Source organism: Epinephelus fuscoguttatus, linkage group LG22, assembly GCF_011397635.1.
Source record: "Epinephelus fuscoguttatus linkage group LG22, E.fuscoguttatus.final_Chr_v1".
Classification (NCBI taxonomy): Eukaryota; Metazoa; Chordata; class Actinopteri; order Perciformes; family Serranidae; genus Epinephelus; species Epinephelus fuscoguttatus.
In genome coordinates this window covers 7,850,901-7,878,331 of record NC_064773.1, presented here as the reverse complement: position 1 = coordinate 7,878,331, position 27,431 = coordinate 7,850,901, and the positions used below count along the sequence as shown (strand labels likewise).

Below are 27,431 nucleotides of genomic sequence, written 5' to 3'. Positions count from 1 at the left end.
GGCTGGAGCTGAGAAGGTGTGCCTGGGCCTCAGTCCAGCTGTGTGGCGTCAGAGGAAACAGAAATCTAACCCAGCACAAAGAGAACGCTGCACGGCTTGTGTTGACATTTTGAGCTTTTCTCCGCATGCAGTGGAGCACCAAAAAAAGTACCTATAGGACTTTATGAAATTAATTTTGACTCTGTACCTTGGGTTGACTCCTCCACATCAGAGCTGCAGTCTTCATCCACAGCTGGGAGGGTTTGGAGTTTGGGTGCTGGGTGCACACAGGTTGGGACCTGGCTGGTGCTGGGGAACTCCAGCACCCGGTTGAGTGGCAGTTCTTCATCTTTGTACGTGCACGCAAACTGGGATCGAATGACTTTGTCTCTAGGCTGGAGTAAACAGAAAAAAAAACATGAATCCAACTGATATGATATGGTTACACCATTTAATGATAAGTATCATTGCCTCAGGGCAGGTGGCTGAGGTTTCCTTCATTTCTGGCTTTTGTTTTGGTTTTCAGAACAAAAGAAAATACCTCCATTCACAATTAAATTTCAAGAACGCCAGGTGACATTGCCAGAGAGGCGTCATGTCTGAAACATCTGTGTGGCAATATCAAAAAGCCAAATTCGTAGTCCTAGTATTTACTTTATGTCTTTCATAAAGGATCAAGGACTCACTCTTTTTTTTAAAGAATGTCTGTACTAAATCTCATGGCAAGATATTTTACCACAAGACTCATGATGGTGCTACATAAAAGGTCAGGGGATCCCCAAATTCATTAGGATTTGTCCTCTTGTAACCATTACTATCTGAATCAAATTTAATGGCAATCCATCCAAAAACTGCCGAGACATTAGAGATGCACTATATATATATATTTTTTTTTTTAGGCTGATGTTTCACTAAGCCCCGCCCCTTTGTGATGGTCCATCAAACTGTCAGAGTAAGCACTTTGCCAGTATGAACCAGCTGTGTGTCATCGCAGTGTGTGCAGACGAACAGTGTTTGGCTTCAACCTTCATCTGCACACACTGCGATGACACACAGCTGGCTGAATATCAGCAAAGTTTCCCTGCTTCCCTTCACTGGTTCCTGTACAGCAGGGTCGGTCTTTGTTTCACTGTTATAATCATTACAAAGCAAAAGCAGCATGTGTATACATTCAGTAGGCTATATCTTCAGTAGCTAGCTAGCTAACCCTACACTTTTCAGGGTTTGATTTTGGTTTTGGAACAGGGAAGAAACACGACGTGCCCCAGGCACAACATTTAGCTCCAAATCCACAAAACCAGCCTGAAAATGAAGGAAATCTGAAACAACTGCATCAGAGTCAATGAAGCACAGCTGCGTTGTTGTCAGACCCTGGTCTGAGCCGGCCTGATGCTCATTTGCACATTTTATTTGAAACTAGAAGAACAAGTGCTTTAAAGAGAGAAGGAAGTACAAAATGTCTCAAGACGTTTGACGCCAAAAATCCAACAAGACAGAGTGAGGCGTTATTGATAGTGTTCCGAATCAGTCTATTCTGCTGTAATTATTTGACAATGACTTTTTACACCGACTACAGGCCAGTCGATGACTGCCTCAAAAGGTTGACGAATTACACATCAGCCCTACTTTACACCACTTTAAACAGGAAAACCAGTTTCTTACATCTTATCACAGTTGCACGTCTCAGACAGTAGAGCAGCGCCTCATTAAAACGCCTTTTTGGACAGCCTAGTTGTGAATGATACTGAAGACTACAATCCTGGCCCTGGGGCACACAGATCCACAGCTTTTCAAACCACTGTTTGATCTACGCCTGCTTGGGATTATCACAATCCAAGGATTTCACCCTTCAGGCCAGTGGGCCACAGTGGGGAGGAGAAATCTGAGGGAAAAATACAGCGAGCAAAGCTGGGTGGGTCCGTAAAGCACAAAGGGATCAAAGCCTTTGTGCTTTTCAAAAGAACTTCTTAAAAGAGCACCTAAAACAACAGTAACCCTAAGAACAAGGCACACTTCAATAATGGAGCTAAAAATGTATGCTGCCCTGGTTGCATGCTAATAAAACATATCTGAAACGCCCCTGAAACAATGGGAGGGGATGGAAGAGTGAACACGGCCAAACTATGACTGACGGATAACATCTAATCCAATTACAACAGGTGGGAGCCCAACGTGGCACCGTGTGGTCAGACGGCCCTCATTCGTCTGAAGACGGCTGTCCTGAAATAACCTCTGCACACCGCCTGACCTGACGCTGCAAACACCTGACCAACACATGCCTGACAGTACTTCTAAAAGCAGGTGCAAGCAATTTCTGCAGCCTTGCGTCTTGACACGCAGGTGGTAGAAGTGAGAACAGGTGCACCATTAATATTATCACCACCACAGACTGAGGCAATCACTCCGAAATAAAATCTATGCACTATTATGCAATCAAATGCATCTTTTCACAAACAGCACGTCACAGGAGAGCAACACGAAATAGTTTGATGGTTATTTCTGCGTTTGGATAATCTGTGGCACCGAGACAAAGATTTGGAAACGTCCCAAAAAGCAGAAACTAAATCTGTCCATCTCTGTGTGTGCCAGTTGACGTCAGTGCATGATGAAACCGCTGGAGAAGTCTGGGATAAAGTCATTCAGCAGACAACAGGAAACAATAACCTTTCAAGTTTCCCTTGCTAGTCGAATTACGCGACTGATATGGCATCTTCAAAGTGAAATTGATGCAGAAAGCTTCCGCTCACCGAGTTCAGGAAGCGGTGAGCTGCCCAGGGACCATTACAGCGCACTCAAACAGGAAGGCAGCCAGATTGTGGGGAGCTAAAATGACATCTGCTAGCGCAATCAAATAAAGGAGCCATTTCACAAAATGTGTTTAGCATACATGTTCAAAAGGAGTTCACACAGTGGAGCTGCTTCATGTTAAAAGAGCAGCAGCCCTACCTTAAAATCTAAAGCTGGTGTTGTCAGTGTTTTTTGGGTGACTCAGCAGTTGTGGAGTGTGTGCTGTGGTGGAAGAAGTAACACTACACTGTAAAAATTCTCTGATAAAAGTAAAAGTCTGCAGGACTTTTATTTACTTTCAAAATTTTACTCAAGTAAAATATGAAAATATCATCAGCAACATGCATGAAGGTATAAAGAGTAAAAGGTACTCATAAGGTGCAGAACAGCCTCTTTTAGAGTGATATTACAAATATATATAACTGGATTATAGGTGTAGATTTCAGGGAGGGATGTAAGGGACACATCCCCATCAATATTTAGAACAAGTGTGTTTGTCCCCCTCAAAACTGAAAGAAGCAGAGGACTTTTATTTTGACAAAATTAAAGCCATTTGCACCATAAATTATTGCAGAAAATACACAAGTTGGTGCATGAAAAATCACCAGAATGAAGGAAATTAAGTGTTTTATGCTCAGAATTTTCTGGTAAAAGACCCCCCAAACACCCCAAATATTCCACAGCATTGATATCATTCAGCTTTTCAGTAACAGTCACACTAATTAAGCCCCTTCCCACCTTTCCATCTATTCCTACAATTCACCATCTTGCACATTTTCGCCAGCATTGCAGTGTTGCGTCAGGTTTTCAAAAACCTTGAAATATTCCACAGTATTTGTATCAGTGGATGAGTCAGTGACATTCATACACATTTAGGCCAGCATTGCAGTGTAGTGTCAGCTTTAAAACATTCCTATAGATATTCCACATCATTCATGGTATTATTCAAAGTTTAAAGTCAGCATTGCAGTGTAGCGTCAGCTATTCAGCATGCAGCATTAACACCCGCAATTTCTTCAGAAATTGCATTCTTTATAAGAATGCGGAATAATAAACTACATAGTTTATTATTAGAGTCTTGTAGCACTGTGGAACTCACAATAACCAGTTTTTAAAATATTCTCAAAATTAATGCAGAGGTACAGAACCTGAGAACAGTCATACATCCAATTATTTCTTTTTTTTTAAAATGCTGTTATCGAGATCACAAGTTCAGTCTTTCATTATCTCAAGATAACAAGATTATCAACCCATTATCTCTAAAAAAACAAAAGGTCATTTTCGCTTTTTTAATGTTTATCAGAGATCAGTAGTGCCATGCCAGCATGCATCGATAGTGTCTTGATGAAAATGCCAGTTTATGGAGTAGTCAGACTGTACTTCAGTCAAGGCCTGACACATGCAGAAGTTGAGTTTGAGTCTTTGTGATAACATTTAGATCAGTCATTTAAGGAGAACTACCAGATGTGATCAAATGAACCTTACACTCATTTTTTTAAGTTTGCCATAATTATCCTGTGATCTCAAGAAAACAAAAGTCTCCTCTTTGTGCTAAATAATCTTGTTATCTCAAGAATTCAGCTTTTCGTTTTCTCGGGAATTGACATTAATTATCCCATTATCACAAAAAAATAGGGTATCCCCACTAAATACCTTAACGTACTGACCGAAATGGCCCAGTACCAAGAAGTATTGAAACATCCCCAGTCAAACAATACCTGAATTTGATCATTTTTTGCTTCAGAGCTCTGATCCGTGACTTCCCACCAGACTAGCAAACTTTCTGTTGCTGCTGTCTCCTCCTAGTCTGCTCGTGCTAACATCTGCCCGGTTAGCCCAAGCTAACACAGTAACAGTGGCTACATCCAACACTGAGCCGTCAAAGAGTTCCAGCAACACAATGACTAAGAAACGGCTTGTAAAATACTATTAGTTCCTTCTTCACGTCCATATGTCCAGTCTTTATTTCGGCATGGATAGTGCTGATGCTGGTGTGCAGGGTGTCCATGGCCACGTGGTTATTAGCTTCACCTAAAGTGACAACTTCATCAGCTGTTCCTGTCGCCATTTCCTCGATGTTTTTACTGCTTTGGTTTACTGTGGTCTTAGTCTTCCTTAGTTTATATTTCCCCACAAGGTTTATCATGAAGTAGACGTGAAGAATCCTCTAAAAGCTCACGAATTATGTTGCTGCTCGTCTCACCGCCATGCTAGAAAGTCCACAAAGAAACAGCTCAAATCTGTTGTTAAATTCAATAATAACCTTTAGGGCACGTTAGCTGTGTGATGCTAACAGTTAGCCCTGTCACTGTGGCCAGTGTGTGACCGGGCACACTCCAGCAGCAGCAGCTATAACCCGTACAGTCTAGTGTGGTGAAGTCAAGGGCGGACAATTTGAGTTGGCAGTTTAACATGCCAAGAGCCATCTACTACACGTCACTCACATTACTGATATCAAATGAAGTACTCTGTTGGTATTGGTATCACTTTAAGGGTACTGGTATCATAATTTTTTTAGATGATACCCAGCCCTACGAGAAAGTAAGCTCTGTTATCTGAAGATCTCGCAATCAAGAGATGACGGCGTTAAAAAGATATTTGCAAACATGGCTGTTCTCGGCTTTCATACAGCAAAACCAGAGATATCTTTTTTATTCCATTCATTCTTCTACAATGTCAAAACATAGAGCCTACATTTCCCACAATGGCCTCATAGTGTGTATCCTCTCAAAAACAATCTCAGGGATCCATATTAGATTGTTTTTCAAATGTAAATAGCAAAAAAATGGAAAGACTCATGCACAAGTACTAGAAAATGGGACTTAAGTAAATGTACTAAGTCACTTTCCACTGCTGAGAGTGTGCTGTTGTAACTGTGCTGAAGCAGGAGTCTGATGAAACAATACTCTTCGCTCGACACAGATTAAATTAAAGCACACAGTAAAGTCTGTATCCTCAAACCTTATTGGCAGCAGGGGCTGTGTAATTACAATGAGACAGATTCTCTCACACTGATCCCAGAACAGCTGAGCTCCCAGCCAGGAAGGAAGACGGAGATATTGATATCAGATATACAGTGTGTTACATTGTGCACCGTAAGCAAATGGACCAGAGCCCTGACAATAGGATAACTTATCATCAGGATTGGTTAATGGTTTGAATCCCCACGAATAAGTCTTTTTATGCCATGGATTTAAACAGCACCCTCAAACCAACACTAAGAGCTAAAACACAGCTGTGCAAACGGGAACGGTGGAAGTCAGTTAAGATGTGAGCTTCAGCTAAGCAAATAAATAATATAATACCAGGGAGAAATTACAGGATGTAAAGACATTATTTTCAATGTTTGTACATCTGATTCAATTTGAAGTAACTGATGGTTTGGATTTGGGGCTCTTGGATGAAGGGGCCCACGTTACCTTGGGTTTGAGCAGGTCTAGCCGGCTCTGGACCCGGTTCTTTAGAGGTTCTGGAGAACATCCAGTAGACACTTCAGGGGATCTGAGGGGCGAGCCACAACGAGAGGCAAAGACAAGAGGTTTATAAATTAGAAAAGCAAGAAGGTTACATGGTCACACTAACCGAGAAATCTACCCACTACTGTTCTCTCTTTATTGCAGCTTTGCATAATATTTTCAACATGTACAAAGATGTTTTCACTAGCGTCAGACAGAGCTGACGTTGGGCTTTTGCAACAATTTGGATATCAGCCATTTAATGTCATGCAGCTCCGACATAATGTAGGTTCCCCTTCCGAACCGCAGCCAGTGCCTATTTCTTTTTTTTTATGTTATTATTTTTATTTCAGATGTTTGACCAGAGAAATTGTTCCAGTGTGGTGTGGGAGGATTTTCCTCCATATGGTTTCAGTGGAGAGTTGTACAGTCTCATGTTGGTCTAATTGCCATTTCAGGGGCTTTCCCACTCTGACTGCATCCCGCGGTAGTGAAAATAGTCTAATCTAATTCAAAGCTCTGTGACTTTTCCACAGTAAAATATCTTTTAATTTGCCAGTGTTGTACTTGACCCCTGAAGGGTGTAACAAAGCAGCTGGATTTAAAGGGGTAGTTTGGATCTTTAGAAATGGGGATGAATGCAGTACTTATCCATAGTCAGTGTATTGCATACAGTAGATGTCAGTCAGCACGCCATCAGTTAAAGTAGACTCTATATTCAGAATATTTTCACTGCTTTACTTTGCTGCCAGACTACAGCTGCAATGATTAATTGATTAGTTGCCAACTATTTAAATATTTGTCCACTGATATAACACTGATCAATCAGTCTGAGTAATTTTTTAAGACAAAAAGATCACAATTCTCTCAATCCAGCTTTTTAAATGTGAATATTTTCTGGTCTCTTCACTTGTCTTTGACAGTAAATTGAATAACAAGACATTTGAGGACGTCATCTTGGGCTTTATGAAACACTGCTCGACATTTTTGATCATTTTCTGACATTTTATAGACCAAACAACTTATTGATTAATTGAGGAAATAATCAAGATTAATCAACCACAAAAATAAAAGTTAATTGCACCCATATGTCAGGCAGCAATTTCTGACAGGGAACAAAGCCAGACTCCATTGAGAAAAACAGTAATTTAACATTGCTGAACACAGGAGTTGCAGCTCTAACGCTTCCTTGATCAGTTGGTTTGTTTGTGTTGGTGTGTTTTAAAACACACCAAAGGTCACAGAATAACACAAACTGACTACCTGATTGAAGTAGCGGTAGACCAGCAGCTCCTGTGTTCAGCGACATAAAATTAACCTTTTTCTCAATGGAGCCTGGTGGCTCTGAAGAGAGCACCATAACAGCTTCAGTTCCCCGTCATTAATCGCTGTCTGACAGCAAGGTAAAGCAGTGAAAATATTCTCAGTAAAGCGTACACTTAAACTGATTTTTTAGGTGGCTAAAATATGTTTTGTTACTGCCCCCATCCACAGCTGTACATTGCTTAGCTTCTGTGGTATTACTCCTGCCTGCCTCTCCAAACTGGGGGCGTGATGCTGCCATCTGCTGTTGGTAATAGGGCCCTGACACACCACTGCTGAGCACCCTGGTGGCAGTGTGTCCCCCACCTTTGACACTAGTCAGCCCATGTTGGCTGTTTTTGACTGATTCAGCATGTTGAATGTGCACAAGAAGAGAAACAGAAGTGAGGAATGTAAACAAAAGGCTTAAGTCAAAAGCGTGTGAGATCAAAACAAACGGTGCACGGTAAAGACCCTTTGTTCTTTCAACATTAGGTTTTTTGTCAATGTGCTAACTAGCGCTTTGAATTGACAAATACAGACTAATGGTATCTGCCAATGTGGAGAGTTATCTCCTCTCACGCAGGCACGGAATGTACGTGCTAGTTGGCCGTTGACTAGGGTTTGCGTCATGTTCAAGTGCAACTTCTTGGCTGAGACGCAGGCGACGTAAAGCGATGAAACAGTCAGCCTTTGTTGCCACTAGCTCTTTGTCGGTTTGGTGCGTCAGGGCCTTTACTCCGACTATGGAAACCTCAAACAACCCCACTTCAAAAAAATCTGAACTATCCTTTAAGACCCATCTGTATCTATGGTTAGAGTCTGTGGTATAAAATAAAATAGAACTACAACCCTTAAAACATATGCTCCCCATCCTAAATCCCAGTTTGTACTGTGTGATTGTTCGTGCCAACCTGAACAAGTCGAGGACGCAGGTTCCCTCTGCTCCACTGAGGACGGGCTGGTCCTCAGACAGCAGGTCTGCCTTGTTCTGACACGGAGGAGTCAGCGCCTCTTCATCCAGCAGAGCCATCAGTACCTTCACAGTGTCCCGACCTCCGTACGCAGTGCAGTGATTGACTGCATAAGGCTTTGGCTGGAGAGGAAGATCAACACAGCTACAATCAGCTCACATAGCTGACTGTTAGAGGAGATGAAGTGGGTTTTTGTTTGAATGTATGGAGAGACACAAAAGCCAGAATTGTAGTTGCTTGGCTGGAGAGCAGAGGTTATACATTACCCTGGCAGGGCTTATGCCTGTCCCGCTTCCATTAGCAATCTGTTTCTGGATCTGGTGTAGCTGGCAGATCCTCTCCTTCAGCTCCTTTGTCGTCTCCTCAGCCGCGGCGTACACTGCCTCTCCGCTGCTGCGTCCCTTCACCAGCGCTGCCCTGACGGCGGTCACCAGCCTGGCTCCACATATGCTGAGGAATAAACACAGTGACAGTCACAATGACATCTGCAGGAGAGCGCTATTGTGCCATAGGTGGAGGAAAAAAACTGTTTGTTTTGGAAAGCAGTGGAGTCTTTCTTCTGCAGAGCACACATACAAGTTTTCATCTGGATGGAATTAATAGTGTTCAAGAGTTCAGCCAATATTTGCCAACATGAATAACTCTCTCCTAAAACTGAAAACCCAGAAAAGCCAGGCCTTAGTCTGAATGTCTTCAAAAGATATACTGCAGCTTCACTTTCAATTAATTGGACACTGACTTTAAGGGCTCAGAGTAATTGTTTTGGTGTTAACATCCAGTTGAGCTTTATTTCACTGTAGCGCAGCTTTGCCAATGTTAACAGTTATGAAGCAGAAAATGTGCTCCAAATCCCTGTTAAAGTCACCCTGGGCACGGTCACTGCGCTCACCCATGGACTGTCAGCAGACAAACTCCAGGATTTTCCTCTTTATAGTTCTGGGGGATTTTCGCCCGTGCTCGCTTGCTCTCCATGTCCAAAAATCATAGCAACATATCACTTCTGTAGGTTTCAAACAGTCAAGTGCACTAAAGCATGCTCGGAGAGATCGCAGTAAGGTGGAGAGGCGGTGGTCCGACCCTGACCCGGCTCTGATGTGAGCGAGCAGGGCTCAGTAACAGAATCATTTGGGAAAACAGATGTTCAGTGAACAAGGGGCCCTGAACTCTCCATAGAAGGTGTTTGTATGAGGAAATACAGTACTCCGCTGAGAGTGTAAAGGCACTGCCTGTTGAAAGACACATGTTGGCTGAGTTCATCAGTGTCTCATCAGACGTGGAGCGCTCTCATCAGCCTGCATGAACTGAAAACCCTCAGTAGAGCAGCGGGAGTCAAATCCACTACTACACAAACATCACAATGTGTTGTTATGGCTCGGCTGAGTGAAGCTAACGTGGCTACTGGGACTGCTACAAAGGGTGCCTTCAACGGCTTCACCTCAAAAGCTCAACCCTCACATGATTGAACGGCTAAATCATTTCTGATAACCGCTTCTGTTGTGGTGCCAGATGCTTGACATCCAAAATAATCTGTAATGGTATGGAGAATGATCTGTGGGCTCGAGGTTTGATGATAATTCATCAAAGAAAGCGCTCCAAACAGGGAACAAGTTATTTAACAAAGACAGGCTTTGATGTGGCAAAGATGAACATGCTTTAGCAATCCAAATGTTATCATGAGAAGCTTAGATGGGAGTCATTACAGGGATTTGAAGGAAATAATAACGAGCCGCAGTGGAACAGGTGGAATTTATGATCACAGGTGTGATTTCAGTGCACAGGTCTGCCAGGCTGCGTGTATTCCTACCAGTAGTAGCAGCAGCGGGACCGACCCACACACAGAGCTGATATTCTAATAAATTCATGAGAACTGAATCGGCCACACCACAGAGAGAGGAAACAGAATTTAATCTCAACTTGAAGTGAAGCAATTCAGAGAAGCTTCCACTCAGTCATAAATCACGAATTTCAGTGTATTTGACGTCATTCGCTGCAAGATACAGAAGAATGCTCAACTTTTCTTGGAATCTGTTATTCCTCTAATCAGCTCAGGATGATTTCTCTGGAAATGGAATATGTGTATATGAGTATTAGACTACAATAAAGTAAACACAGCATTTTGTAATGATGCATTATTTGACATGAAATGTTGTACCAGAATGTTAAGGATTAGCTGCTACAAATAAGTGATTCATCATTGGTTGAAGAATGTGGCAACTCAGGAAAATACACCGCTGTAAGGGACTGTTCATAATTTATGAGAGGGGAGGGTGTGGTGAAAAAAGGGGGAGGCTTGCGGGGGGTCATACAACTTAAAATGGCTGTATTTTGTAATGCAGGAGTTACACTTCTGCGTCGAATTAACGCTGTGCTTACAGCATAGGCTCTGCATTAACGTAGCCTGATGTGCTCCTCACCAGAAATGTAACTACGCGTCTATTTCTGTAAGCTGAAACCATTTCCCTCAGTGGAAATAAAGCTTTTATTTACTTTAATTTCACAGATAAGAAACAATAAATTGTGAAGACAATAAAAATAGCATTTTGAGTCTTGTGTGTGATTTATCCTGGCTTCATATGAGTAGAGGAAAAGTCAGCTAGCTGCTAGGCTAATTTATACAATGTAAAATACCATAGACTTGTGCTAATAACGTTAGCATGTTATATTTGTTTGGAAAATGTGTTTAGTATAAGACAGTTGTTTTGTCAGTGAACCTTGTGAGTTGTAATGGAGCGGAATTTTGTAACGTTACCTTTGTTAAATGTTGCTGTTGACCCTGGCTTCATATGAGTAGAGGAAAAGTCTGCTAGCTGCAAGGCTAATTAATACAATGTAAAATGCCATAGCCTTGTGCTAATAACATTAGCATGTTGTATTTGTGGGGAAAATGTGTCCAGATAAAGACAAGAGTTTGTTTGTGAATGCTGCGAGTTATAGTGAAGCTGATTTGTGTACTTGTGTTTGAAAAAGTGCACAAGTAATAAATGCTCACAACGGTGTAGGCCACGCGCATAGGGTCTGCATAGACCTGATGCACAAGTATAAATACCACTGAAGAAGCATTTGTGTGTGTGTATCTTCTTCCTCTGAGCCAAAGAGCTCGATCATTGTCCAAAAACTCTTAAACCACATCAGTGAGCTACACTGTTGCCCTGGGTGACATGTTCCAGCATTACCATGAGCACTAACACTGCTGCTGTAAATATTCAGAAGTGCAACAAATGCGTGTTAATCCACGGCTGAAAATAGTCCCAAACAAATGCTCCATTGACTTCTGTTTCCAGTCTTTGTGCTAAGCTAATCTAACAAGCTGCTGGCTGCAACTTCATCTTTACCTGACAGATATGAAAGTAGTGTTGACATTTTACTTTAACTCTCCTCCAGAACTGTTGAACTACTCCTTTTGCTGTTTGTTAGTTTACTCTGTCAAGTTATGGACCTCAAATTCCTTTTTATTTTTAAAATATTTGATCATATAATTTGAAAATAAGACCCTAATTTGTTTGGTTACTTGTGGATGCCTTTTGAAATTCCAGTGTCTCTGACCGGACCACAGACAGGAAGATTGCAGTGACTCTTAGTGGCTTGATGGTCTCCTGCTTTAGCACGAAGATCGGTTCACCAGAGCGGCGCAGTTCCTGATGAGTTCCTAGAAATTCCCCCGTGCTGTGGCACATTGAAATGTCTGTTGTCAGGATTTCAGACACAATAATGATGAAGTCTTTCAAAGTACTGAAAGACCAGCGCCACAAACAAACAGATTGAGAATAGAGCACGAATCACAGTTCAGTCCTTGAATGGAGCATGTCCCCACCTCCAACATTTACAGCCGTCTCAGTCACAAGAAAGGAAGCATTACCTCAGAGGCAACAGTAAGACAGGGAGCGAGTGGAAGCCTGGATTAAGCTGCATTGTGTACCTTGGGTCAGGAATCTCCCCTAGTATTTCTTCCAGGTTGTCTAGAAACTGGACAAAGTCAGACAGGCCTTTGACGTGTTTCCTCAGTGGGTCAGACTCAGCTGGAGCGTAGCCCTTCCCTCCGAGCTGGATGGCCCTCACAAAAGATGTCACAGCCTGCAAAAGTATGAAAGAGACTTAAATGTTGCGCCAGAGAGGATTACTCCAATTCTAAAGTCATAGCTTTGGTTTTCTAGTGATGTAAAGTGTGAATACATCATCGCTGGAGCCCAAGCACATGCTGAGTGCAGGTGTTTTCTTACCAAGAAGAGGGAAGTGTTGTTGTTCTGTGCAGCATGCTTTATGTCAGTGAATGCCTGACGTCCAAGAGTGCGACTAGGGACGTCAAGGGTTAGCGCCAAGGCCAGGTCGTTCTTGATGTTCACAAGTAAATTCAGATAGGAGCAGAAAACCCGTCTCACTGCCGTTTTCACCTGTTGATAATAAACAGAATAATTAAGCGCATCATCATCATTTTTGGGAAGAAAACATTTTAAAATCCCCAAACGTCCATATCAAACAGCATTTCAAGAGTTTCTAGCTTTAGCATGCTGTTGCTAGCTAGCTAAATTAGTCTTAGCCCTGTGCAGCTAAAACTTGCAGATTGATTGATGGGAGGTTGTAAAGAAATTATTTGTTGAAACTGGTTGGCGCTCTCTTATGTAAGCACACGCCATACTTTGCTTTAAAGCAAGAAAACATGATACGATTTTACATATAAATACAAAGAATTTGTTTTTTGTTAAATAGGTGCACAATATGAACAGGGATGTGATCTAAGGGGGCATTTTTAATTTCATCTTGACTTTAAGTATTTATGTGAGAAAACTGATACTACTCTTATATCTGTCTGCTAAATGTAAAGCTTGAGCTGCTAAATTAGCTTAGCATAAAGACTGGAATAACGCTCATACAGGTAGCCTGGCTAGGTGACAAAATCCATCTTCAAACACCTCTAAAGCTCACTTAGTGACAAGATTTATCTTGTTTTTTTAATCCGTACAAAAACTCAAGTGTCAAAATGAAAATTCATTGTTTCACATTTATGTCAGATGTATTTCTCAATAGCAGTTGCCAGGCAACAAGAGGAGACTGCAGGAACTTCCTGCTCCTAACCAAAAAAAGTATAGGGTGTTATTGAAAGGTTAGTTCAACTGAACTTAAGTTTGTTAACCCCCCAAGTGTGGTTCGTTTGGTCAGACGTGAACACAGCAATCACACTCAGGTGTGCACCAAACAACCAGACCGAGACCTTCTTGAAGAAGTGGTCTCAGTCCGATAACAAACAAGCTCTAGTGAGGTTTGTTACAGTCCTGGAGGATTATTAATGTGCACCTCCAAGAGCAGCTTTTTGGCGCAAGGCATTTGATGTGGTCTGTTGTAAATGCTGCCATGAGAACATGAAGCAACTCGAGGCAATTATTAACAAAGTTAGTCCCTGATTCGGACCAAAAGAGACAACTCTAGGTCTGAAAGCAGCCTTAGATGTGTTCAAGTGGATTTTGTTATCTTTGGACAGAGCCAAGCTAGCTGTTTGAGCCTGTTTTAAGTCTTTGTGCTAAGCTAAGCTACTACAGTTGTCTCGTCTAATTTGCCAGCAGAAAAAAAAAACAAAAACAAAAACAGCCTAGCAGCACCCTCCTGGGCTGAAAAACAGAGACATCCCAGAAGTGCCAAGAACTGCACTTCCTCGAATGGCCACTTGCGGCTGGCTCCAAAAGTGAGTCAATCCTTGAAGACACCCATTGGTCACTTCTGGCCCCAAAAATCCAAGATGGCAACTGCCCAAAACGCAGAACCCGAGGCCTCAAAATGTCCACAAACCAGTGGCTTACGTTGTGTTGGCTGCATCCATCTTTTTATACGATTTATGGAAACAGCTTATTTCCCCAAATATCAAACTTTTGGCTTGCGGCCAACCCAGGTTGTGTTTTTAAACTACCAAAAACGGACAGTAGCTTTACTGCATGAGTAAAACCACTAAAAACAGCAGCTGACAGCCTGTATTAAACTCCAAAAAAATGACATCACTCCGCTCTAGCAAGCGAGCCTTCACTACAAACTCATAAATTCACAAGTGACAGAGAATAAGTGGAGGAAAGAGACTCTGTTACAGAAGCTCTTGTCCAGCCCCACATTGTGTTTTAAACATCTGCCTGGTAATTGAATTCACATTGCGCTCTTAAATCTAAGCGATATGATATAGAGTTCCTGTCAATACGAGCAGGATGGATTCCAGACAGAAATTAAGTACGCTGAAGACTGGGAAAGTGAATGTGTGGATTACTGCCAGCGGGAGAAAAAGCATTTCACTTTCCTGAAGAAAAAAAAAAAAAAAAAAAAAAACTTTATATGGAGGGTAGAGGGCAAAGTGGAAAGAGGGGTTTCTTTTGGTGGTTTATGAAATAAGTTGCACATTTTATTAGTGTGTGAAAGCGAGACTGGGCCTACCTGGGAGCTGCAGGGCCTGCTTTTACTGGACGGTGTTGACGGGACTGAAGAGTCTGGCAACTCTGAGACCTCCGTGTTTCCTGATAAGAACTCAAACAACTCGACCTTTGTACAAGAATAAAGAAAGTAATTAGAGAGATACATTGATTGGAGTTGTCTTTTACTCAGCAGCCAATCTGATCATCGACAACATCAGCCTGATTTCAAGCAGCTCCCGCTCACCGGGCTCACAGGCTCCCCAGGGTCCGTCTCCTCTACTCTCAGCTGTTTGTACATGGAGAGGATATCAACCAGGTCCACAGTGTTGGAGCGTTTCAGGAAGGATTCGTATGCCTCCAGGATGAGATCATAGTTCTCCAAGCGTGCAAAGTTGGGGGGTGGCAGGTGAAGTTTGTCTAACAGTAAGTGTTTCCAGGCCATCAGGACATCACTCAGAGCCACTTTGAACTCTCCGCCGTGCTGTCACAGGAAGAGAGAAAACAGTGAAAGCAGCAGCCATAATTACTGACGGCCTGGAACCAATCAGTTCAAAAGCAGGAGACCTTCTCCCGCAGTCCAAAAATGGGTCATGAGCGGTCTCAGCCGGAAATCTGTGGTAATGTCATCAGTTATAGACGTGATGACAGTCGGCCTGATGGTTCAATTGAATTATCCCATGATGATGATGATGATGTGAACTGGGCTTGTACGGCTTCGCTTTTGGGCCACCGGATAACTTACAGTAAGAGGACAGAGACTACCGATATCGTTTTATTCGTCTTCTTCAGAAATAAGTTTATCTTTTTATTTTATTTGTTAGTTTGCATCCCTTTGTGACAAGGACAAGAAGTGATTGCAAGATGTTGTTAGCATTAGCTCTAAAATTAGCAGCAAAGCACAGAGATCTGAATACATCCCCCAAAAAATCATATAAGATTATCAGTGGCCACAGTACAATAGGTTGTTGGTTTACTTTGGTCTGGGTTGCATGGGTATACCGTGAAACTGTGTACTGTGGTATAAAAAATTGACAGTTATCAGACTATATTTGCTTATCTAGGGTATAAAAAGGAGCCCAGAAGAAGAATCTCAGCTGCATATTCAGAGCTCCTTTCCTTCTCGACTGCCTGTCAGAAGTAAAATGGTTCCAACTTTAATAAAGTGTCGGTTCGACCAAAAAAAGTCCTCTTTTTCCATTCCTTTAAGGGTCATTGTAACTGATAATGATAATGATTGCGTAACGACGAATATTGGGTGGCTGTGGTTTCGAGGTCGAGCGGGTCGTCCACCAATCGGAAGATCGGCGGCTCAATCCACGGCTCCTTCAGTCTGCATGTTGAAGTATCCTTGGGCAAGATACTGAACCCCACATTGCTCTCGATGGCCGTTTCATCGGTGTGTGAGTGCGTGTGAATGGTTACTGAGTAGCAGGTGGCACCATGTATGGCAGCCTCGGCCACCAGCATGTGAATGTGTGTGTGGGTGAATGTGACATGTAGTGCAAAAGTGCTTTGAGTGGTTGGAAGACTAGAAAGGGGCAATACAAGTGCAGTCCATTTACCATATTGTGATGTCGTGAATCTGATAATCTGATATTTTTGGAGACAGTTAGTGTATTGGGAAAATCTCATCTCATGTCATTTCAGCAGTAGCTCAGTCCATAGGGACCTGGGTTGAGAACCGGAGGGTCGAGTCCCCGTCCGGACCAAATATGGAGCGTGGACTGGTAGCTGGAGAGGTGCCAGTTCACCTCCTGGGCACTGCCGAGGTGCCCCCAACCACTCGGGGCGCTTGACCAAGGCAGCCCCCTCACTCTGACATCTCTCCACTTTGTGCATGTATAGGTCCTGTTTGTGCATGTGTGTCTTTCAGACCTGTGTGTAATTGACAGCAAGAGTGAAAACATTGAACTTCCCCTCGGGGGGATTAATTAAGTATTAAAAAAAAAAAAAAAAAAATACAACTCTTATCTTGCATAACGATTTGTGAATGTCAAGGCCAGAGCCATGGAGTCAGAATTTAGGGAGACCAAATCTGCTTCTTCTTTCCTCAACTGCTCCAGAAAAGAAACTCATTTCCAATTGCACTATATTATTTATCATAAGCAAACACAGTTATACAGTATACTATATGAATATGCAATACATTGACATGTAGAACTGTAGTGTACTGTAATACCAGAACCACCAGTAATAATAATGGCAATTTGTTACGTTTATTTATGATTATGAGTATTTCAGGCAGCAATTTTAATTTAATTTTTAAATTGTATATACTTTATTAATCCCCGAGGGGAAATTCAATTTTTCATTCTGTTTGTCAATTACACACAGGTCTGAACACACACATGCACAAACAGGACCTATACATGCACAAAGTGGAGAGATGTCAGAGTGGGCTGCCCATGACAGGCGCTCCGAGTGGTTGGGGGGTTCGGTGCCTTCCACAGGGGCACCTTGGCAGTGCCCAGGAGGTGAACTGGCACCTCTCCAGCCACCAGTCCACGCTCCATATTTTGGTCCAGACGGGGACTCGAACAGACGACCATCCGGTTCCCGACCCAAGTCCCTATGGACTGAGCTACTGCAGGGATCCCACACATTTTCATGACTTTTCAAGAACCCATAATGACAATTTACTCTTTCTTGTCTCACTTGTCCAAACACATCCGATTCAAACTTTATTCCAACATAATTTCAGGAATTAATTAGGCATGAAGGGGTGAGAGAGAGGAGATAAACTGAATGTGGGGGAAAAAAATAAAGACATGATGGTAACCAGCTAGCTAGCTTACATATTAGAGTTACATTGCGTCATCAGCCACTTTAAATAATATTATGTAATGCACCACTATGTGGAGGATGACTTTTCCAAAACTTGGAAAATTTCCAAAAACATTTTGACTAATTCAGTGATTTTTCCAGGCCTGGAAAATGTGATTTTGAATTTTATGACTTATCCAGGTTTTCCATGACCACTGGGACCTGAAGACCATCGTGTGACATATCAAGAAATAACAGGAGTTATGTGGGGATAAAGCACTTAAAATTGTCGATTTTTTCACTAATTAAATGCATTTTTCTACTGTTTTGTGCAACAGCTCACATCAACAAAGAGAGCAGTCATTAAAACTGGCAGACTGGTATATTGGGGCGCATTTCAAGCATATTTCCTCACATTATCATAGGCCTATCTGTATTTAAGACCGCTTTTGTGTGCATTTGTGTTTGCATACAAATTAATCCACTGGAGAAGCTGGATGTGTGAATTAAAGCAATGACCTGTTACCTGCTTATTAATGTCTGCCATGGCCAGCTGCAGCAACATCAGCATGCCATCAGCTCCATGAATGGTGGTCCTCTCTGAGTGTAAAACCCTGTGACACTCTCTCCTGAAGACTTTAACCATCACCTTCAGACGGTCTCCTAGTTCCTCCATTTTCCCCTGAAACAGCAGTAGAGTAAAATGCCAGTGAAACCATGACTCACAGCAAAGATAGGTAGACCATTGTGAAATCACAGAGAGCCGATTATAATCATAAAAATGTAACTTTTAAGGAACAATACAAAGTCAATGGACTCTCAGGTAAACACAAAAGTAACCCTCAGAGTCTCTGGCCTCTGAGGCACAATGGTACAGAGTCATATTATTCAAATCAGTGCGTCACACTGTGTCTTTTTGTCAATTCCCTCAAGGTGCTCACATATAATTAAGCGTATCGTAAGTTAATTGCTACACTAAATCACAAATAATGTTAATTTAACAGTGCAAACCTCTAACAGTGCAGCAGTCTCCGAGATCACACGTCCACAGCTAAAAGCAGTTTGAATTTTTAAACTCCCGATGACGTTATATGCCTTCTGACCAATCAGCTTTTCGTACACAACAACAGGAGAGCTCGACGATTTTGAGTATTTCTCTGCTGCATTATGTTTGTCGTATTTTCATCGCAAAAGAGTATAAAGTGTTCTTTAGTTTTAAATAAAACGTCATAATACAATAATATGCCGATATGTCGCGGAATAATATAGATATTTTTAGTAAGGATACGCCAACCCCCCTTTGAGAAGTGCGCTCAATGGTACATTCCATGTCGTACCCGGAAGCAGCTTGAAAACATCTCAAACGCGCGCACCATTTGATTTAAAGAAATACTTAAAAAATAAAGTGGTAAAGTTTATCAGCCTGTACCGTATCCTGAATCAGAAAAAAGTCTCATAACCAAGAGGTACGTATTAAGTTCTCAGTCGCGGCGTTAAATTGTAAAAACGGGCAGTAGAAACATTTGTTTGGCTAAATGCTAGCTAGCTGTGCACTTACAGGTACTGTAGCTGTCACGTTTTAGCTCTTTGCCCGGTGACACATTACCGTTATGTGAAACGTTAGTTACTTAAACACGGGGACTGTGAATGTAACGTTAGCTCATTTAAGCTAACATACACAACAGAGCTAGCTTACATTGTCTTGAAATAACCCAGGAGCTGTACAACATATATGTGGGAATATCAGTCTAACCTCTCACTTGCCTCCAGCTAAGCTAAGGGTAATACCAACATCTGAGTTAAGCATACGTCAAATATTGAACTGCTTCATGTGTTCGACATATGCCGAATTCAAGGGTTATGATATAGGTTTGCACAAACAGGCACACGCCCTACTAGCTATGCATGCATACTGGAATATATCAAACGTGGATTTATTTGAGTGACGTTTGGTCTGACGTTGACTTCAAGCCTCCTAAAGACAATCTAGTGCATAATCCATACCGTATGAGGGTGTCTGATTTAACTGCCTACAGTGCTCTTCAGAGGGTTGGGAACTGTTTGATCTGTGACAGCTGATGTTATAGATTTAATACCGTAGTTTTTCTTTTTGTGCGTCATAGAACTAAACATAGGCAGTGAGCATTGTGCACAGATTTTATTCCACTATAAATTATGTCCTCACAAAAAGCAATGCTTTATTGAGGTCCTGCTCAAGCTTGGAGTCGGGGTAAATACAGTAGATGCAATCCTCCATCATTCATATATGATTTTCGATTGCAATGCAGTCAAATCTGTATCATCTCAAAATATATATTTAGTCAATATCAGCCAACTGTAGCTCAAGTTAACACCCAATTTTGTTAGCAGGTGTTGTTCCTTTCACAGTGGCAAACATCTTTCTTTGCTGATCATTAGACTAACAGTTCAGTGTCTTCTTTTCTTCTGATGTCTTACAGTTGAAACTCTGATCTGAAACCAGCTTTACCAGGACACCAGCATGCAGCAGGACTCCAGCCGCAGTCCCAGTTACACTGTGAAGTGTGAGGACTACGTTCATGTGGTTGAATTCAGTCCTTTCAGCTCTGGTACCCCTGCCTCTCTCCTGGCCTACGGTGGAAACCAGTATGTGGTCGTCAGCACCTGCCTGTTTCAGGTTAGAGATGCAGCTTCATACAGTCTGGTTTACTTGTATTGATACCCAGTATGTTCCTTTATAATGCATACTTGTTCCCACAGGAGGAGGATATGGAGGTTGAGGGAGTTGAGTTCAATGTTCTTCGAGCTTTCCATCATGGATTGCGAGTCGATGCTCTCGCCTGGAGTCCTGAGTCCAGGCTGGACAGGATACCCACTATCAGGTACTGCTACTTTGTTCCCACCACCTTTTGATCTGGTGATATTATGTTCCCACAAAGTTGCATGGTGCAGGACAGTATGATGGCAGTATCTGTCTGCCTGTGTCTTGATTCAAGTAGATTTTTGATCATGTTTATGCATAAACTGTTTCTGCATAATATCAGAATTTCTTATATTGTTACGGATGCAAATTAGTCCCAGTATGTTACACTATACAACACATGTCACTGCTTGAAAGAAAATAAGTACTACCAGTCCTGATTTATCTTAAACACACTTAAGTCCATGGTGAAATACCAGCTACTGCAGTCATACTCAGGCAACAGTTTCATTTAGCATACGAAGCAAACAAATTAGGATATGTACTGTGTGGATTTGTGTATCTAACTTTAAAGTGAGTAAAGAGGATGAAACAACCCGGCAAAATGGTTGTTTGACAAACCTGAATGTTTTGGTTATGAAAAAGATGCGATACAGGAGATCTCTTTCTTCAAAAGAGTTAAAAGCTGTTTAATTTTAAGTCACTTTGTTATTCAAAATATTGTTTAGCCTTATCAACTGATTATCATGGAACTAATCACAAATTCTTAAAGTATGATGCTGGTGTTTTGGTATGTCTGGTAAACTGTGATTACTACAAATTATGTTAGCACTGATTATATACAATGACATGTTCACTAAGAGTGGAGGAAAAAATCGATACAGCACAGTATCGCAATATTTTTGTGTGGCAATATTGCATTGTCACATGGAAACTAGGGCTGTACCCAAATATTCGGATATTCGAATATTTGTTTCTATGTGTAGGTATTAGTCATGAAAATTTGGTATTCGATATTCGTTTATATTTACCTTTTTTTTTCTTTTTTTTTTACATATTTTTTGGTGCTAAATGTAGTCTTTTTGTTGTTGGTAAATGTAGGTTATCAATAAAAATCAAAACTTTTAAATTGCATTGTTAAAAATGTGAAAATATAGTATCACCTACCAACGGAGCTTGTGCACACGGCAAGCTCGAGCGCATCCGTCTGAGGCTGTGGATCAATGCCAAGTTTTACCACTTTATCTCTATTCCCTCTAACTTGTAGCTGTTTTTTTGTTATCTTTTGAATTTAATATGAATTATGGAACCGTTTTTGTCAACGTTTGTTTCCCCCGTTTTGTATAATAAATTATTGTTTAAAGTTTCAACAAGTTTCTTTTGGAGTGCGTGACACAAGTGTGTTTTGAAAACGACCGCGGACTGTCACCTGCTCAATGCATCAGTACCTTTGGATGCCATGACAGTAATAGCCAGTAATGTCAAAATATCGTTTACAGACTGATTTAACAGACGATCACTGCTGCCCGACCCGCAGGTCCATTTGCGGGTCCCGCGGGTTACGGGTTGACCCACGCATCACTACTTAGCTCAGTCTATAAAGGCTGTACACAACAGTAAGGCTATAGACATTATATTCTATTCAGGCCGGCAGAACCAGCAGCGCATCGGCTCTACAGTACACGGCACTGCTGATTAACCATTTTATTGCAGCACAGAGTGTCTGCCAGCAACCAATTACTTGCAGAGGCTTCCTACAACTTGCTTCAACGGTTCCGATTTAATCAGAAGACAAATTAAACAGGATGACTAGCCAATGTGAAAATCAAAAGAAAGCATAGAATAATGTACTGAAGGAGACTGTTGTGCCATCACATTCTTTTGTGGTTTGAGAGCAAAGATCCAGTCGCTGCTGTGCAAAACTCCGCATTACAATTAGGTCCGGACAAACCCCGGAGTCCACCGCCGCACGCACTCCACCTCACCGTGAACGAATATTTGAATATTCGTTACAAATTCTGCCGAAGGTCCGAATGTTAAAAAATGGTATTCGGGACAGCCCTAAGAAACCAAGTATTGATTTTTTAAAAATTATATAAATAATAAATATTACAAATACAAATTAAACTGTAGGTAGCATACTAGAATTATATAATCAGTTGCTTTTTCAGTCCACAAGAAACAATTTGCTGCATTTAAAATGGCTGAAGTGGGATGAACAGACTGAAAACTTTATCTTATTAGATAAAATGATGTTGACAAAGTTTTCCTTTGGGGACATAATTTACAGTTGAAAAAGGTAATATATCGCAATATAGTTTATCGCAGTATTCATCATATCGCAGCATATTTAAAATTGTGATCGTGGATCCTCTGATTCCCACCTCTTACACTCACTGAGGGATCATTTGTGCCCTCAGGTCACAACAAAGTGCCTCTTCAGCAGCCTGAGTGCCCCTCTTGTTAGTTCAGGAGCTGCTCTGTAGTGCCGTTAGTGCAAACTGCTGCTTGGAAGTGTCTGATTGGTTGAAAAAAGGCTATAAATAAAGGGACACTTGGGCTTTGACTTCTGAACAGCAACCTTTTTAATGCAGGAGGCTGCCAAATTAACATTCATTTCACTGGAGTAATGTCTGTTTAATGTCTGCCTTCCAGATTTGACTATTTAGCAATATGGTCCCTGAATGTTTTTTAGCTGATAACTCCTAAATCTCAGTTCCCTCCAACACTGAACACATTTGCATCAACACACAACACCTGTTGAACCTCGTTTAATTACAGGTAAATTACATTTACTTAATTTGGCAGATGCTTTTATCCAGTGCAGAGCATTGATTCTTTTTTTAAATTCAGTCCTTCATTTTATTGATTTATATGCCCATTATTTTCTTGAAATTAGTGTTTTGTAAAGAAAATGTAAGAAAAATATGCCCTCTTCTGATGCATGGTACAGGCCTGTGGTCCAGGGTTTTGGAACCTCTTCTCTAACCTAAAAAAAAAAGTAGAGTGCATTGTTTGTCAATTTCACATCCAAATCTTTAAGAGGTGGTCCATATTTTCAAGGCAGGTTTTTTTGTCGCTGTGCTTCCTTCATGTAGCTGCAAGGTAGATTTTAACCAATAAATCAATTTCTTTGAATAGCATGTTAATCAAAGCAGACTTGGGCTGCAAATAATGATTTTCATTATTGATTAACCTGCCCATCATTTTCTTGAGTAATCGTTTTGTCAATAAAATGTTCGAAAATAATGAAACATGCCCTGTGTAATTTCCTGGAGCCCAAGGTGACGTCTCAAACGGTATGTTTTATCCAACCAAAACTTCAAAGCTCTTCAGTTTTTATCATGTATGATAAGGAAAAGCATCAAATTCTCACATTTACAAAGCATGAAAGCTGCAAATGTTTGGCTTTTTAGCTTAAATTTAAAATTACACAAACAATAATTTGATTGAAATAGTTGCCAATTAATTTTATGTCGATCAAGATAAACCGACTAATTTTTGGGAGAGAGTTACTGCCTCAAGCAAAGGAGGTCAAGTATCTTGGGGTCTTCTTCACAAGTGGAGCATGAGATGGATCAAGAGTTTGGTGCAGCGTCTGCAGTGATGCAGGTGCTGCGCTGTCATGGTTAAGAGGGAGCTGAGCCAGAAGGCAGAGCTTTTGATTTACTGGTCCATCTATATCCCAACCCTCACCTATGGTCATGAGCTCTGGGTAGGAGTCAGTTGAGGTGGTTCGGGCATCTGATAAGGATGCCTCCTGGGAGCCTCCTGTTAGAGGTTTTCTGGTAGGAGGGAGGAGTGGTAGTAGCCCCCGAGCAGACCCACAACAAGCTGGAGGGAATACATATCTTATCTGGCCTGGGAGCGCCTCGGGGTCCTCCAGGAGGAGCTGGAGAGTGTTGCTGGAGGGAGGAACGTCTGGGGTGCTTTGGTTGGCCTGCTGCCTTTGCAGCCCTTGGCCCCAGATAAGCAGATGAAAATGGATGGATGGATGAATGGACTAATTGCTGCAGCTCTAATCTGATGCCGCTTCTAGTTTTACCCATACACACCTACATCAGGTGGGAATACAGCGTGTTCCTCAAGCACACTTTGACATATGAACAGGAGGAGCTAGGGATCAAACCACCAACCCTACCTACATTCAATGGGCATGCCCCTCCGCTGGCTAAGTCGTCCATATATTATGTGAAATGGTGCTGACATATTTGCTGAGTCATAAATCAGTTTAAGTGCTGACCTTATTAGCGCCATTGGCTATTTTTAATAAAAGACGGTGTTCATGCTGTGACATCTGCAGCTCTGTTGTTATGTAAGAGGTCATCAGACCATTGTAATAGGATTAGGAGGTGTCAAGGTGTCATACTTCAGTCCCACATCAGGAACCTGACATCTGTGTCTTTAAAAACAACTGTATAATTATTCACCAACACTATTCTTGTGACCAGAACAAGAGGCAGTTGTGGAGAAAGCACAGCAACCACGCTGTGTGAAAGTCATCACCACCTCTCGTTGTCACACTACAGCTGCCAGGATGTGAGCCAAGTTATTTCAGGTGGCCTTGGACAGGAGGGAAGTAGCCCTAACTGTAGATTGTTAGAAAGCAAGAGTTTCCTCCTAATTGGAGTGGTGGATGGGAAGGTTCCACGATCCCCCCGGAGGTGTTTAGGCTTTCTGTAATTGAAAAGGAAAGGCTGCGATAATTCCTGGCCTTCTGTGGTTTACTCCACAGGGCCCTCAAGCCAGCGCTGTGACGTGCGCACATGTTATTGCGCTGATGACTACCCACTCGGGTTCCATCCCTCCCTTCGATCTGCACGTAGCCGTGCCTTCCAGGAAAAGTACAACGTTCTCACGGGCTTGCCTCAAGCAGGGGCCCCAGAGAGTGAGAGGAAGATGAGGGGAGGAGAGGGGGCTTGGGCTGCAGCGCTGCCACCGTCCACCACAGCAGTTTGTAATTGAAGACTACTGAATCCTACAAAGACCAGACACTCCACAGACAACTGCTGCCTTCCACCAAATACGCAGAGTTTTCAGTCTTTATAGAAAGCAGCACATGACAAAAAAAACAATTCCAATCTACAGGTGTGCCCGGCCATATGCAATCTAATAAGACAAATTAAGCCAACCACTGTGCACTAAATAAACCGATTTACTGCTTGTTAGAGAATTGAAAAACTTGCTGTGGCATGGCCGATTGCAAAGACAAGTAACAGCCTTATTTAATTACATTTTTGGTCCCTGCTATTGCACACATGTTGTGCCTGCACAGCGACCAACCAATCACAGTCCTCCTCAGAGCAGATTTGTTGAGCATACAATGGAAAACTTAAGCCTACAAGGAGTGAAGAAGAGCTGTTGTGGAAAGAAAATGTTACATCTGCTATTTGGAAATATTTTGGTTTTAAAAAAAGATGATGTGGAACAACAGCAGGGACTTTTTCTCTCTGTCCAAATGGAGGTCAAGAAAAAAAGCTACACAGTGTTTTCTGAACTCGTGTAGTTACATTTATTTTTGCCAACATTTTAGAACACAGGGGTTCAACCTCTACTGGTGTCATGACTAACCAGTAGGGGTCACTAATGACAAGGATAAGAACCCTCACCGGCTTCCCACCTATTCACAGCCAAGCTGAATATGCAGCTACTGGGAATCACACTACTCTTAGCTGGTGGGCGAGAACTTTGCCTCCATTTTTTCCAAAGATGGGTTTTTGACATGTTGGGAAATATGCTCATTCACTTTAAGTCTTGTCATCACTGTGATGTTGCCACGCAAACAAAGGAGGAAGTCACAGGGACTGAGACATATTTCACAAACAAGATATAACATGAGAAAGCTTATGACATGCTTGTAGGCCAATTTTTTAACTTTGGACAGAGCCAGGCGAGCTGTTTCCCCTGTTTCCAGTCTTGTGCTAAGCTACGCTAACTGGTGGCTAGCTGTAGCTCTTGACATGAGAGCGGCAGCAATTTTCTCATCAACTCTGAGCAAGAAAGCAAATAAGGTTGCTTTTGGTGGAAAACATTTGTGCTGGGCTTCAGATGTCAAATGTTGATGCGACTAAAGAAGTTCCATACTTAAAGATGCAATATATGACATCACTGGCTAATTAATTGCTTTACCACTGATAATGTTGTCGTCGCAGTAGGGATGTGTGTCAGTCCTCGATACCTCTGAGGTACTGACTGAAATAACCCAGTACAAAGAAGTCTAAGCGTCTGCAGTCAAACAACCTGCATTCAATTCCTTTTGCCAGGTGGTCTCATCTTGGACTGTCCCAACTCCCTGCAAGGTCGGCAAACTTTCTGTTGCAGCCGTCTCTAGAGCCGCTTTCCTTTAGTTGAACGTCTGCCCAGTTAGCGCGAGCTAACGCAGCAGCAGAGGCTAACATGTGACAACAAGCTGTTTAAGGGTCCTAACAAACTCACACTGACAGCAAAATGGGTCGACTCTGTTATCGATTACTGTAACCTGTTAATAAATGTCAGGCAATGTTAGCCATGTGATGCTAATAGTAAGCCTATCAGTAGGGATGTTGCGATCCAACTTTTTCACTTTCGATCCAATACCAATACCACAGCCCTAGTATCCGATACCGATCTGATATCAGCGCATATTTCTATCTCTGTGTTCTGACCAATAGGTTCACTTTTTTAGTACTTTTTTTGTAATGTGGAATAATAGAAAAGGCTTGATCAAGTGCTATTACTCAAAATGAGAATAACATACTCCCCGAGATGAAAAGTGCAGTCTTTTTCGCTTTTCTGAAGGAAGTACTGCCACACCGCTGACATTTTTTTCAACTATCCACGCTGTTTTTCACCCCGTTGTTGATATCATGTGACCTCCCCCTCCGGCTTTCCTCTCTTCTTCATGTGTTACAATGAAGTGCTAGATGGAAAAGCTGGAACGGATTTGTGGAATGGAGTGCTAGTATCGCACTTTTCCTCTGCAGTGCGATTCGATCCACGTTTTTTGGCTGGATCGCAGCATATTTTCGATCTGCGATCCGGATCGCAGCATCCCTACCTATCAGTGTGTGTACAGCCAGGCGGACTCTTGCAACTCCAGACACGGAGCTCGCACTCCCCCAGCAGTAGC

At 42.0% G+C, this 27,431-nt stretch overlaps 2 protein-coding genes across 4 annotated transcripts in view; one reads left to right on the top strand and one right to left on the bottom strand.

The window, feature by feature from the left end:
* The window catches only part of LOC125882892 (PARP1 binding protein), a 21,692-nt gene extending 2,274 nt beyond the window's left edge, over positions 1–19,418 (bottom strand). The window contains exons 1-10 of one of the 3 annotated variants that reach the window (XM_049566849.1): positions 19,340–19,418; positions 18,170–18,325; positions 15,125–15,361; positions 14,903–15,007; positions 12,715–12,885; positions 12,414–12,568; positions 8,764–8,947; positions 8,438–8,619; positions 6,186–6,267; positions 188–374 (exon numbers count right to left, since the gene is read on the bottom strand). In XM_049566849.1, the coding sequence (XP_049422806.1) occupies positions 188–374; positions 6,186–6,267; positions 8,438–8,619; positions 8,764–8,947; positions 12,414–12,568; positions 12,715–12,885; positions 14,903–15,007; positions 15,125–15,361; positions 18,170–18,319 (1,453 nt within the window). In that variant the 5' untranslated portion in view covers positions 18,320–18,325; positions 19,340–19,418. Of the gene's footprint in view, positions 1–187; positions 375–6,185; positions 6,268–8,437; positions 8,620–8,763; positions 8,948–12,413; positions 12,569–12,714; positions 12,886–14,902; positions 15,008–15,124; positions 15,362–18,169; positions 18,326–18,654; positions 18,699–19,201; positions 19,232–19,339 lie in introns of those variants that run through there. The other 2 variants (XM_049566850.1, XM_049566848.1) reach the window with 2 other exon arrangements.
* Positions 18,962–27,431, top strand: part of nup37 (nucleoporin 37) — a 21,404-nt gene continuing 12,934 nt past the window's right edge. The window contains exons 1-3 of the mRNA XM_049566903.1: positions 18,962–19,109; positions 20,103–20,299; positions 20,383–20,504. Coding sequence (XP_049422860.1) covers positions 20,144–20,299; positions 20,383–20,504 — 278 coding nt within the window. The 5' untranslated portion in view covers positions 18,962–19,109; positions 20,103–20,143. The remainder of the gene's footprint in view (positions 19,110–20,102; positions 20,300–20,382; positions 20,505–27,431) is intronic.